This window comes from Vanrija albida (genome assembly GCF_041260175.1).
Source record: "Vanrija albida strain AlHP1 chromosome Unknown contig_7, whole genome shotgun sequence".
In the NCBI taxonomy this organism is placed as follows: domain Eukaryota; kingdom Fungi; phylum Basidiomycota; class Tremellomycetes; order Trichosporonales; family Trichosporonaceae; genus Vanrija; species Vanrija albida.
The window spans coordinates 1,947,153-1,960,235 of record NW_027191426.1 but is presented as its reverse complement, the minus strand read 5'-3'; the positions used below and the strand labels follow the sequence as shown (position 1 = coordinate 1,960,235).

General features: G+C 65.9%; 6 protein-coding genes across 6 annotated transcripts; 3 read left to right on the top strand and 3 right to left on the bottom strand.

Annotated features, from left to right (window-relative positions):
* Window positions 1-673: 673 nt before the first annotated feature.
* On the bottom strand, window positions 674-1,367 carry Q8F55_009242 (uncharacterized protein; the record flags this gene model as incomplete). The annotated part of the gene is made up of 3 exons (XM_069357610.1): window positions 674-857; window positions 896-1,068; window positions 1,104-1,367. 3 exons carry the CDS (start codon window positions 1,365-1,367, stop codon window positions 674-676), a joined length of 621 nt encoding a protein of 206 aa, XP_069205547.1.
* A 354-nt stretch (window positions 1,368-1,721) lies between these two features.
* Window positions 1,722-4,178, top strand: MET1 (uroporphyrin-III C-methyltransferase; the record flags this gene model as incomplete). The annotated part of the gene is made up of 5 exons (XM_069357609.1): window positions 1,722-1,794; window positions 1,832-1,904; window positions 1,941-2,020; window positions 2,123-2,254; window positions 2,293-4,178. The coding sequence occupies 5 exons, from the start codon at window positions 1,722-1,724 to the stop codon at window positions 4,176-4,178; spliced, it is 2,244 nt and encodes a 747-aa protein (XP_069205546.1).
* An 805-nt stretch (window positions 4,179-4,983) lies between these two features.
* Q8F55_009240 (uncharacterized protein) lies at window positions 4,984-6,908 on the top strand (the record flags this gene model as incomplete). The annotated part of the gene is made up of 5 exons (XM_069357608.1): window positions 4,984-5,215; window positions 5,263-5,271; window positions 5,325-5,736; window positions 5,785-6,068; window positions 6,103-6,908. 5 exons carry the CDS (start codon window positions 4,984-4,986, stop codon window positions 6,906-6,908), a joined length of 1,743 nt encoding a protein of 580 aa, XP_069205545.1.
* Window positions 6,909-6,974: 66 nt separating this feature from the next.
* Q8F55_009239 (uncharacterized protein) lies at window positions 6,975-9,602 on the bottom strand (the record flags this gene model as incomplete). The annotated part of the gene is made up of 6 exons (XM_069357607.1): window positions 6,975-7,177; window positions 7,258-7,339; window positions 7,375-8,839; window positions 8,879-9,038; window positions 9,083-9,265; window positions 9,299-9,602. The coding sequence occupies 6 exons, from the start codon at window positions 9,600-9,602 to the stop codon at window positions 6,975-6,977; spliced, it is 2,397 nt and encodes a 798-aa protein (XP_069205544.1).
* A 1,673-nt stretch (window positions 9,603-11,275) lies between these two features.
* Window positions 11,276-12,241, top strand: Q8F55_009238 (uncharacterized protein; the record flags this gene model as incomplete). Its single annotated transcript, XM_069357606.1, has 5 exons — window positions 11,276-11,314; window positions 11,350-11,708; window positions 11,744-11,908; window positions 11,990-12,023; window positions 12,059-12,241. 5 exons carry the CDS (start codon window positions 11,276-11,278, stop codon window positions 12,239-12,241), a joined length of 780 nt encoding a protein of 259 aa, XP_069205543.1.
* A 9-nt stretch (window positions 12,242-12,250) lies between these two features.
* Window positions 12,251-12,565, bottom strand: Q8F55_009237 (uncharacterized protein; the record flags this gene model as incomplete). Its single annotated transcript, XM_069357605.1, has 1 exon — window positions 12,251-12,565. One exon carries the CDS (start codon window positions 12,563-12,565, stop codon window positions 12,251-12,253), a length of 315 nt encoding a protein of 104 aa, XP_069205542.1.
* Between the last annotated feature and the right edge of the window lie 518 nt (window positions 12,566-13,083).

Here is a 13,083-nt window from a genome sequence, read left to right as displayed (position 1 = left end):
GCGCAGCCGCGCCGAGCCGGCCAGGGCAGGGCTGCGCTGGGCGGACGACTCCGCGGCCGCGCGAGAAACGTGCTTAGACAGCAGCGCGTGGTGCGCTTACTGGCCATTCTCGATGCTTGTAAATGCAGCATGCTAGTCACGACGCGGAGCATATCTGAGAGGGTCAAGGTGCATGGACGGTGCCACAGGAGCCCACCGTGACGACGAATAGGCCTTGGGTCATCACCGCCGGCGACCTGGTTACGGGCTCGGCCTTGCACACCGTAATCCATCGCGCAGCGTCTGGATCTCGCTGTAACCGTGCTCTTTCCTGATACCCTGGTCGTGTGGCCGTGGCAGAGTCTCGACGCAGGCACTGGTGCGGGCCCCACACGACCCGCTCACCCCTCAAGTACCCGTGTCGCCCGTCGCACTCGCCAACGGGGGACCTGGGGAGGCAGGCTGGCTCTCGTCTAATGAGGCGAATACAACAGGACCGGCGTCACGTCTCACCCACCCCCTCGATGCATGGTGTTGATAGGCACGTCAACCCCAGACAAAATGGACCAGCACGCCTCCGCTCAGCTACAGCCCATATCCCATGACACGATGAGCCACATGGCCGCCGTCAGTGTCGTGCACGCCAGCCCACCCCGTAGCAACCACATCCTCTCTAGCTCTATCCATCTGCCACCTATCCACGCGCCGGCTGCGCCGCGCCGTCCTTCTTTGGCTCCTCGGCAAAGTTGCCCGCGATGAACAGCAACGCGACCACAATGCCAAACCAGTACTTTTGCAAGAACGTCTTCTCCTCTTCTGGGGCTTCGGGCTTGCCAGCAGCGTCGAGCTTGGGAACGACGGGGGCGACGAGCGCCGGGCTGGTGGGTAAGCACAACGCGAGAAGGACGTTACCCACCCAAACACCTTCTCGGCTCCCTCGACGCGCACGTTGACCATGCCCGAGCCGTACGCCTCAGGAGTGAGGGGGCACGCGCCGCTCGCTGGTGTGCGCGCGCCCTTGAACTCGATGGACGTGGGCAAGCCGTCCGTCAGGTGGAGGGTGAGGAAGGCGTCGTCGGACGCGAAGCACTAATGTCAGCGATAGGACGCCCAGCGCCACATACCGCCCGCGTCGATGCGGTCAACAGCTCGTCTCCGACACCCAGCGCCACTTGGTACCACTGCTTGCCGTCGGCGTCGACCGGCTTGAGCTTGGACTGGTCGAGCGCGGCGCTGAACCCGTCGAGGCTGACGACGCCGCGGTGCTGGAACTCTGGCGCCGCACCGCCCGACAGCACGCGGTGGAACAGTGTGTACTGCTGCGTTGCTGCTTCTGCTGCGAAGGCTGCTGTTGCTGATGCGAGGAGGGCGAGGTGGGATAGCCGCATTGTGGGTGGGTGGGTGAGTGCAGACGAGCAAGCAGCTGCTTGACCAGGTCGTTGGTGACGTTGGGGGTCGTCGAGAAAGGGGAGGATCGATTAACGCCTCACACGTGCGGACCATGTGCGGACCACGCGTCTGTTATCTGGAATTTTGATTCCGTCATCTCGTGATCGATGGCGTGCGCGCGGAGTGCAGCCGGCGAGATTCCCGCTGCGCTGGCTGGCTGGCTGGGTGATTGACGTGATCCACTCAAAAGTTCGGAATAACAAGTGACAGAGGGGGAGAAGATAATAACGGACGAGACGACGGGCAGCTCGACTCTCAGCTCTACTCCTCTTCCCACAACGACTACAAGCACCATGGTCGCAGCGTACACGACCCCGCGCTGGATCCGCTCATGGTTCCTCGTGTCCTCGCTCATCGTCGTATGGGGTGCGTGCCACAGGCGCTGACAACCGCTGACAGCCAGACATCGGGTACTGCCTCCTCCGGCCGAGGTCGATGCTCGGCGGCGACCTCGCATGGATCTGGGCACCGTACAAGTGGGTGCCGGGGGTGTGAGCCGTGCTGACAGCCAGCTGGGTGCCGTACTCGAACGTCGACCTGCTCTACGGCTTCAAGGCGCTCGAGGAAGGCGACGGCTTCACGAATGCCCAGGGTAAGTGGGCCGAAGGAGCGATGGAGCTGCCGCTCGCGGCGAGCTCGGTGCTGGGATGCTCCGCAATGCCCCAACCGTACTCGACCCATGCTCACACCGCAGCCCTCCTCAACGTCGTCGAGGTCGCCCTCAACTTTGTCACCCTCTTCCTCGGCGACCACCCGGCCGCCCCTCTCATCGGCTTCACCAGCGCCGTCATGACCGCGTCCAAGACGGATCTCTACTTCCTCCAAGGTGGGTGCTGTACTCCTCGCCACCCGCTAACCAAACAGAGTACTTCTCTGACTGGGCCAACACGAAGCAGAACGACGCCTTCACGTTCTGGACAGTGTGGGTCGCCACGAACGGCACCTGGATTCTCGTCCCGACCATCGTCGCGCTGGTCCTCGGAACCGGTATTGCGCGCTCGCTCATCGTCAACGCTCCCCCGCCAAAGGAGCCGGCTCCGCCAAAGGAGAAGGCTCCCCGCGGCGACGACAAGCTCACCACCTTCCCTACGCCGATTGGCGGCGCACCCCTCCCCCTCACTTTCCACGTCAAGGGCCGCCCCGTCCTCGTCTTCGGCAGCAACAAGCTCGCCGCGTCGCGCGCGTTCACTCTCCTTGAGGCCGACGCCCAGGTCATCGTCGCGTCTGATGCGCCTTTCGCCTCGCTGCCCGAGGAGCTCCAGTTCCGCGTCAACAGCAGCGAGGTCAGGTACCAGCGCTTCGCCCCCCGCGACCTCCACGACTGGAAGGGCTTCCTCAAGGCGAACAAGGTTACGCTGCTGGCCGTCACGGACACGCTCATCGGCTCTAGCCACACGGTCGATGCCGCAGCTGCGTACAATGCCGCGACCGAGCTGTTTATCCCTATCAACGTTTCCGACCGGCCAGCGCTCTCGACCTACACGTTCCCTGCCGTCCACCGCTTCGCGGGTGTCGACGGCCCGTCCAACCTCCAGATCGCCGTCTCGACCAACGGCCAGGGCTGCCGCCTTGGCGGCCGTATCCGCCGCGAAATTGCCGCTCGTCTCCCGCTTAACGTCGGCGCCGCGGTCGACAACATTGGCAAGCTGCGCGCTCGCGCCAAGATGTGGCAGGCTGCTGCCGCGGTCTCGGAGGACGACATCAGCACGCCGCTGAACGCTCCTGTCGCCCAGGGTGCCGCCGCCAAGGGCGAGGAGCAGTTCCGCCGCATGCGCTGGGTGCAGCAGATGTCCGAGTACTACAGCTACGACCAGCTCGCCGCCCTGGGCGCGGCTGACATGGACGCGACCCTCGAGGGCGAGGCTCCTCAGGTCGCCCTCCCGCACCACGACGGCAAGAAGGGCAAGATCCTTCTTGTCGGCTCTGGCCCCGGTCACCCCGGCCTCTTGACCGTTGCCGCGCGCCACGCTCTCGAGAACGCGACCCTTATCCTCTCGGACAAGCTCGTCCCGGCCGAGATCATCAACCTGATCCCGTCGACGACCAAGCTCATCATCGCCAAGAAGTTCCCCGGCAACGCCGAGGGTGCGCAGAGCGAGCTCATGGACCTCGCGCTTCAGGGTGCGCGTGCCGGCGAGACGGTCGTGCGCCTGAAGCAGGGCGACCCGTTCGTGTACGGCCGCGGCGGCGAGGAGGTGCTCTTCTTCCGCCAGCACGGGTACGAGGCTGTGGTTGTGCCTGGTGTCAGCTCGGCGCTCGCCGGGCCGCTGATGCACGGCATTCCCGTGACGCAGCGGGGCGTCGCCGACTCGCTCGTCATGTGCACTGGCGTCGGCCGCGCGGGGTCGTCGGTCGAGCTGCCCGGCTACGTCAAGTCGCGCACGCTCTGCATCCTCATGGGCGTGGCGCGCATCGAGAAGGTCGTCGCGGTGCTCACGGGCTCGGGCGAGGGCCGTGACGGCGCGGTGTACCCCGGCCACCTGCCCGTCGCGATTGTCGAGCGCGCGTCGTCGCCCGACCAGCGCGTGATTCTCTCGACGCTGGACGGGATCACGGGCGCGATCGCGTCGGTCGACCAACGGCCGCCCGGCATGATCCTCGTCGGCTGGGCCGCGCTCGCTCTGGAGGGCAAGGGCAACGTTGACGTGCTCGACGGCGTGGACGAGAAGGCGCTTGTCGGGCGCTGGCTGGACGGCAAGTCGTGGAAGACGCGCGAGGGCCTCCCGACCGACTGGTCGTGGTTTGGCTAGGCGGCGGCGGCTGCGTCGAGCTGCAATTGGCAGACGAGTATAATTGTATCATCAACATTGCATCTGTATGCATCTAGGGCATGATTGGTATTGGGCGTGGGTGTGGGCCGTGGGCCTTGCGCTGTGGTGGGCCAGTGCAAATGTTTACGCAAATGTTTACAGGAGCATGGCATCAGTCCCGGTGGATCTCTTGGCGCTGCGCAAGATAGGCAACCTCACGCCAGCGGGCGGTATCCACTGGGTCAGCGGGCGGCGGCCAGCGCCTCGACTCATAAAGAGCAGCCGCGCGCCGTCGCCATCGTCGCCATAGCTTGTGTGATCGCGCCGTCGGTGCTGTGAAATGCATGGGACCGGCCTCGCCGACTCTGCGAGGACTGATTCGCCTGGCAGGCGGGGGCAAAGCACGACATGTGGCAGTGGCCGACGGGCTGTGACGAGGCCATCACGGCCCGACGGCTATGAGTCATGGCACGTCTGGCGACTTCGGCTTTGATGCGCTGGGCGCGACAGGGGCTGGGGTGGGCGAGAGTCACGCCATATCGGCGAGTGAAGGTGGCGTGCGTGCGTGCAGAGATGTGGCGGGGGCTGCGCCGCTCGGTGCGGGTGTGGTTTGTGGCTCTGGCTCTGGCTCTGTCGGCGGAGATGGTTGGCCTTCGCGCTTGACGCTCACGCCATACAGTCGCCATCGCAATGTCGCGAGTAGCCGGCGCGCAGTCGACGAGCAGTGCGACGAAGGAATTGCATGCGGTCGTCGTATAAAGACGGAGCGTGGCACCAGCAGGCACCGCAGCAAGCAACTCCAACCATGGCCGGCAGCGAGACCAAGTCCCCGACCCCCTCTGTGCTGGGCGAGAAGCGCGAGTTCGTCCTGCGCGGCGACGTGGCCTTCGTCGGCGAGCAGGGCCACAACGACACGGGCGCGACGTACCAGACTGTCGATGGCGCGCCGGTCGAGCGCGAGTCACCGCTCGGGTACAATGTGGGCTGGTGGACCGCGCTGTTCCTCAACGTGTCGACGATGGTGGGCACTGGTATTTGTGAGTCCCGCTCCGCTTCGAACAGGGACAACGGCTAACAACTACAGTCTCGACGCGTGAGCAGCGTCCTCGTGGCGTCCGTGGCGGCGGAAGAGTACTCACGCCGCAGCCTCCGCAATCCTCGCGGGCACCGGCTCGGTCGGCCTCTCCCTCATCTACTGGTTCCTCGGCTACCTCATCTCCATCGCCGGCGTGAGCGTGTACCTCGAGCTCGCGTCCTACTTCCCCTCGCGCTCGGGCGGCGAGGTCGTCTACCTCGAGCAGGCGTTCCCGCGCCCGCGCCACTTCTTCCCCGTGGCGTTTGCGTTCCAGACCATCGTGCTCACGTTCATGAGCTCGAACGCGTACGTTATCGCCTTTTACATCTTCCGCATGGCGGGACGCGACGGCGGCGACTGGGAGACCAAGGGCGTGGCCCTTGCTGCGTTGACGGTGGTGTGTCTCATCGTCGCGGCGAGCAACAAGCTCAGCTTAAGGCTGAGCAACACGCTTGGCGTGATCAAGGTCGGCACGCTCCTCTTGTGAGTGGCGCCACTTCCTCGCCCTGCCCTGTAAGCTCACCACGCCAGCATCACCATCACCGGCTGGGCAGTCCTCGGCGGCGCGTTCAAGCACAAGGTGGCCGACCCGCACGCAAACTTCCGCAACGCGTTCAAGGGCACCACCAAGGACGGGTACGGCATATCCAACGCGCTCGTCAACATCATCTTCAGCTACGGCGGCAGCACGTGGTCGTTCAACCTGAGCAACGAGGTCAAGAACCCGGTGCGCACGCTCGGCATCAGCGCCAATGCGGGGGTCACGATCACGTTTATACTCTACCTCCTCGTCAACATTGCCTACTTTGCGGCCGGTGCGTGCCACTCTCGCGTGCTAGCTGACCCCAGTCCCTCGCGACCTCGTCCTCTCGTCCCGCCAGACAACCGCCACGCTCTACTTCTCCACGCTCTTCTCCGAGCGCGCAGCCCGCATCCTCACCATCCTCCCCATCCTCTCGGCGATCGGCAACATCATCGCCGGCACCGTCGGCCACGCGCGCATGGTGCGTGAGATCGGACGCCAGGGAGTCCTGCCGTGGACAAAGTTCTGGGTCAGCACCTGGCCGCTCGGTACGCCTGGTGGCGCCATCTTCATCACCTGGCTCGTGTCGGTTATCGTCATTGTCGCGCCGCCCGCCGGCGCCGCCTTCAACTTTATCATCGCGCTGCAAAACTACCCGAACAGCATGTTCCTCGCGCTCATGACGGCCGGGCTCTTCCTCATCCGCCGGCAGAGGGCGCGCGCCGGGCTGCCGCGCTCGGCGTACCGCTCCTGGACGTTTGTCGTCGTCTTCTACCTCTTGGCCCAGGTCTTCCTCCTCGTCATGCCCTGGGTGCCTCCGCAGGGAGGCATTAACAACTCCAGCTTTGGCTTCTTCTACGCCGCGTCCTCCATCACCGGCATCGGGCTGGTCAGCCTCTGCTTCGTATACTACTCGGTCTGGGTGTGGGTCCTCCCCCGCTGGGGCAAGTACAAGCTGCGCTCGATCGTCGTCCGCCTCGAGGACGGCAGCGTGGGCCACTCGCTCATCCACGTGCCCAATGCCGAGGTGGCAAAGTGGGACGCGAGCCACGACCCCGCCGGCAACTCGATCAGGTCGGGCGTCGAGGCAGACCAGGCAGAGTTCACCGTCGTCGACGAGCTCAAGGCCTAACACGGGAACTCGGGGCCTAGGGCGGCCATATCTACATGCAATTGTCCACTATGTTCACTACCAATGCTAATGCCTGCGAGCCGGCGCATCATAACTGTCCCTATACTGAGTTGCACCACGAGGCAGGTCGTTGGTCGCCATGGTGTCTATGCTGCCGGCAGCCGAGAGCGGGCGGTCAAACCCGCGGTGAGGCGAGTCAAACTGCTGATGCTGCGGCTGCCCCTGTCCGCCCGGGACATTCTGCATGGCGTACGAGTCCTGGCCGTAGCCTAGGCTGTCAGGGGGGCTTTTGTGCTATTTCCAGCCGCGGTTGCGTCGGCCGCAATCGCGCCGGAGTCGTTGGACTCACCCGTCGCCGCCGGCTGGCTCGTGTACCAGCCGTTCTTGTTGGGATGGTTTGCCTTCTTGTTGCGGTTGATGCAGAACAGGAGCTGGGCGTGAGCGGGGCTTTGGAAGCACAACTCACAATAGCACCGAGGAGCAGGACCGCGCCGATGCCCGCCCCGACTCCGATGCCGATCTTGGCGCCGGTGCTTAGGCTCGACTCGCCCGCGGCCGCGCCGGCAGCCGTGTTGGTCGGCGCGGCCGACGACGCGGCCGTGCTCGTCGCCTTGGACGAGGACGCGGCCGACGACGGGACGGCGGCCTTGAACGCATACTTTGCCTTGATGATATCCGCGGCCTTCTCGGCGACACCGTACGTCGACGCCATGAGGTGCGCAGCGACCTGGAGCGGCATGACGGACGCGTCGACGACGCGGACGTTGACCGTGCCGTACACTGTCAGCGTCGTGTCGACGACGCCGCCCGAGTCCTTGGGCAGCATCGACGCCGTGCCGAGCGGGTGGAACTCTGTGCCGCTCGTCGTCTTGAACGCGGTAACGAGGTCGTCGCCCGTGACATTCGCGCCGGGGAGCATCTCGCCCGTGATGATGCCGCTGAGCGGGGGCTGAGTCACGAGCTTGCGCACCCACCCCACGGCGTCGGCCATCATCTGCACGTCCTCCTCGACGCCAAAGTAGTCGGGGTCGATGATGGGCTGGTCGAACGGCGACGCCGATGCAATCGACACGTGGCCGCGCGAGTAGGGGTGCTGCAGCGCCACCTGGATGGCGATGCTAGACGCGTCCTTGCCCCACAGGTGCATGATGATCTCGAACTGGCCGGCGTCGGTGGCGATCTGCGCGTTCTGGATGTTGTAAGACGCCACGAGCCCCTTCTGCACGCTGGCGGGGAACCCATACTTGGCCGCCACGGCGGCGGCCGTCGCCACGGGGTCAGGGCGCGTGGCAAAGCCGATATCCGCCGCGTTGATGTAGCCGATCGCCTCGTTGACGTACGTGAGCGGGCCGTCGGCGCTCGCCTGCCACTGCGCGAGCGCCGCGTCCTGCGCGCCGCTCACGTTCATCGCGAGGTTGTACCACGTCTCGATGCCCGCCTGGATGTTGAAGTACATGCCGTAGCTGACGTGGTCGTGGAAGTTTTGGCCGACGGGCAGGTCGGCGAGCACGGGCAGCCCGAGCGGCTGGAGGACCGACGCCGGGCCGATGCCGCTCAGCTGGAGCAGCTTGGGCGAGTTGATGGCGCCGCCGCTGACAATGACCTCCTTGTTGCAGAAGACAGAGTACTGCGTGCTCGCGGCGTCGGCCTGGAACTGGACGCCGCTCGCAGTCAGGTTGCCGCCCAGCGTGTCGTTGAACATGATCTTGGTGACCTGCTGGCGCGAGAGCACGGTGAGATTGGGGAAGTTTGCCTTGGGGTCAATGTAGGCGCGGCGCGAGTCGGAGCGCGCGCCCTTTGCCGCGTCCATCGTGGACGGGGTGATGGTCACGCCGCGCACATTGCCGGCCGCCAGGTCCTTGTTGGTGAAGCCGAGGCTCTCCCACGTCGGCGCCCAGTTGGCGACGATGGGGTAGATATGCTTGGAGAAACTGGCGAGGCGTCAGTGCGGGCAGAGGCAAGCGACGTACCCGATCTGGAGGGGGCCGCCCGAGCCGTGCGCCTTGGGGTCGACGACAATGTGGAACTGGTCGGCCTGCTCCTTGCTCGGGAGCTGCAGGTGCTCGGCCTTGTTGATGTACTTTTGCATCTCGGCCCAGTTCCACGTCTCGGCCGCTCCGGGGTTGAGCGCTGGGCGTGTGAGCACACTGGGCGGGCACACAACCACCACTCACCTCCCCACGCGTCATAGTCGTCGGCAGAGCCACGGCACCAGAACATGCCGTTGATGGCGCCCGACCCTCCGAGGCCCTTGCCCAGAGGGTAGTTCTTGGCCAGGTTGAGGCTGCTGGACAGGTTGGTCGTCTTGTATCCCCAGCCGTAGGGGCCGGAACTCAGGCCCTTCATGTACGCGAAGCCTGGCGTCAGCGCGGCTCTTGCTCGCCACTCACCCGGCACAGTCTCCTGGAGGTCGACATCCGACCCGTCGCCGCCCGCCTCGATGACGAGCACAGTAACGTTGGACCACTCGGCCAGGCGGCCGGCGAGCGTGAGCCCGGCCAGGCCGCCGCCGGCAATGATAAAGTCGTAGCTCTTGCCCGCGACGTCGGCGGCGTTGGTCGTCAGCGCGCGCCGGAACATGCGCAGGTTGGGGTGGTTGGGGTTGTAGTCCTCGGTCGGGTTGCGGATCGTGAGCGCCCCGACGAGGTGCGTGGCGAGCGCGACGAGCGCCAGCGCGAGGGTGAGCGCGCGCATGTTGGGGGGAGGGGGGGTGGGTGAGTGTTTGTCGAGGATGGAGACAGGCCTGTCGCCCTTATTATTCTGTCTGGCCTAGCCGCACGGCCAAGCCTCGCACAACTTGGAATGCAGTGCCCTGGGCGGATGGTGCGCGCTCGCTCCTGCTGCTGCTGGCATTGCGTGGGCTCCGTGGGCCGAGCGAGGGTGAGTGGATTGAGAACACACAACGTCGGACGAGCTCGCCGTCGCGTTGCGGCCCGCTCCGTGTCAGTCAGGAGGTCAGCTCTGGGATCAGATCAGCAGGAACAATAGTAGCTCTGGTTCCAGGGGAGTCGAGAGGAGTCTCCACGCGCAATGCCGGCACCAGGCGCGTCAGGTAAAAAAGTGCCACTGACGCCACTCGCCCCTTGTCGCCCCCGCCCCCCGGCGCAATCCGCCGAGCCGCGTCGCGTCGTGCCTCGCTCCCTCTGCCCCCCGCGTCGCCCATGCTGCTGGGCTTTGCGTGGAGCTTTGGGCGCGCGGTGGGTGCGGACTGATGCAGTGCGTTTCAGAGCAGGCACGCGCGAGCAGACACGCCGCTCGGGCATGCCTCTGCGCCGTGAGTGTCGAGTTGCGTCCCCAGTGTGTCCCCCGTGTGTCGCGAGCACAAACAACTCGCTCACCACTCGCCAGCCCAGCCCCCACCCACCAGGGCCAAACCCATGGCTGATACATGGCTTGCGCACCCCTCTTGGCCACCCCCGGCCACCCTCGGCCGCCCACGCTTGGCGCGGGCAGTCTACCTCCGTTTATCCGTGTCCATCCGCAGCTGTGCAATCCGAATAGCACAGTGTCCGCGGCGAGCAGCCGCGGTCAGCAGCCGGCGCCGAGCGCACGGGCCCCGGGTGAGGCGACCCGCCGCGCCGTTCCTTGCCCGCTCATGGCGCCGCCTGGCGCCGGTGGTGTCGACGGCCGCTTGGCGATACGAGGGCGGGACCGGCCGTGGTGCTGCTTGTCATGCTGGGATTGGTGGGAGTGTCGCGTGGCCGCCGAGGTGAGGCGGCTCTCCTCCCTCTGAGTGACGGCAGGGACACCATGCGCATCAGATTCCGCGTAACTCACACGACGAGACTCCTACGCCCTGCGGCAGCGAGCGCGCGATGCCGGCGGCTCGGTCAGAGGTCGAGTTGATAGCCGTTGGCTGGGAGCGAGTGTCGTGGCAGGAGGCGCCGGGCTGGTTACCTCGGCTATCAGGAGGCTTTCCCCCGTCATGGCTGCCCTTGGACGCTGTCTCTCAGCCCCGCTGTGCTCTGCTCCTCTCCTCGGCGAGCAGAGCCGCCGCCTGCACGCTCTCAACCTCGGGAGCGAGACAGACGGTCATTGTTGACCACGTCTCGCGCTGTCGGCCAAGTCCGAACCCCGCAAACAAGCCCCAGCAGCCCCACACCCACAGCGCTCTCGCGCGCTATGCAGCACCATCCGTGCAGCTGCACCTCGAGCGCATCCTCGCACCGCGCAGCAGCCCATTATCCCGCGCTATGAGCTGACACGTCGACGCGCCCGTCAGAGGCCGCCGTGTTATCGAGCCGCGAGGTCAGCTGATGGCTATCTCGGCGTCCGGCCGGCATTCCGCGCCCTCGCCGACTACTCAAGTACCCGTACTCCTCAACATCCACATCCACTCCTCCCCCCTGCTCCCCCCATCCATCAACATGAACGGCGTAGCACTCGTCACTGGCGCATCCTCCGGCGTAAGCTCCCTCCCCTCTTGCGTCTCTGACTCCAGATCGGCAAGGCAACAGTCGACGCCTTCCTCGCAAAGGGCGTGCGCCGCGTCGTCGTCGGCGACGTCTCGCCCCTCGACGAGACCGTCGCCGCCTGGACCGGCGCGTACCCCGACACCGAGGTGCTCGCGCTCAAGACCGACGTCGCGCAGGAGGCGGATGTCGTCGCGCTCGTCACGGCCGCCGTCGACAAGTTCGGCCGCATCGACTACGCCGTCAACTGCGCCGGCATCTCGGGCGGCGGCGCGTTTGCAGAGTTCCCAACCGAGACGTGGGACCGCACCACGGGCGTCAACGAGCGCGGCGTCTTCCTCTGCATGCGCGAGCAGCTCAAGGTCATGGCCGCGCAGGACTTTGCCGAGTGCGTCGGGCACCACCAGCAGAGCTGACGCGCAGGGCAAAGGACGAGCGCAGGAAGCAGCGCGGCGCCATCGTGTCCGTCTCGTCGCTGTGCGGACAGATCGCCATCCCCCAGTCGGCAGCGTACATTGCGTCCAAGCACGCCGTCATCGGCCTCGCTAAGAGCGCGACGCTCGAGTACGCCGGTAAAGGTATCCGGGTGTGAGTGGGCATTGGGCGGGGCGGGGGGGCGAGTCCGAGCAGAGCAAGCGAGGAGTGGCCGGGCCCAGCTGACGGGAATAGCAACTGCGTCGCACCGGGCTGGATCGACACCAACGTGAGTCGCTCTCGCACGCTCCTCTAACCTCGCAGATGACACAGGCCGAGCGCGCAAGGGTCATCTACGACTGGGGCACCAAGCCGGACCGCACGCCCATGGGCCGCGGCGGCATCCCCGAGGAGATTGCCGACGTCATCGTCTTCCTGTGCTCCGAGGAGGCATCGTTCGTCACCGGCGCGACGTGGAACGTGGACGGAGGGTACATGTGCTTCTAGGTGTAGGTACTAGTCAATGTACTCGTACCCGCGGCGGAACTGGAGGCCGCGGTAGTCGCGCCGCCAGGACGGCCACTCGCGGTCTAGGCGGACCACGAAGGGAGGGAAGCGGTCGAGCGTGGCGTGCACGACGAACCCTCCGGCCTCGGACGAGAACCGGATCCCGCGCGCGCCCCACTCGACGAGCAGGATCGGGTACCGGCCGGCGTACTGCACGACCTTGGGGAGGAGCGCGTACAGCTCGGGCCGGGTGTGGTAGAAGGTGAAGAGGGAGAGTGGGGTCGTCGGGCGTAGCGGCGCGGGCTTGGAGGCGTGGTTGCCCATGGCGAGGTGGCTGGAGTGAGCAATGCCGGGACAAGGACAAGGTCTCACCTGCTGTGGAGAGGCGAGAGTTGAGCGAGAGGCGAGCCGCGTCGCTCCTTCTTATCCCGAATGCTCCAAGGACTCGGCCATTGTTCAACGTCTCGCACAACACGAGGCCTTAGACGGTGCGAGGCGGCCTCGAGGTGGCCGCGAGGCAGCGGTGCTCACTGCCACAGCACCCTGTGGCGCAGGCATAGAACCCACCGAGGTCGCCGAAGCGGCGCGCACGGCATGCCGCGAAGCAGGCAGTGGTTCTACACGAGGCGGCGTGGAAGCATGGTCGGCTACAGCGTCCTGCACATGCCTACACATGCGTCGACACATTTCCTTGTCAGTGGGGACGGAAGTGATGGAGGAGAGTTGGAAGAGCGAGAAGCCAAAGTCAGTCACGTGGGTGGAGCAGGCGGCGACGACGTCGACGCCGACGCCGAGGCTGGGAGCGAGGATGCATGCCTGCCCACCGCCTGGGACAAGGACGA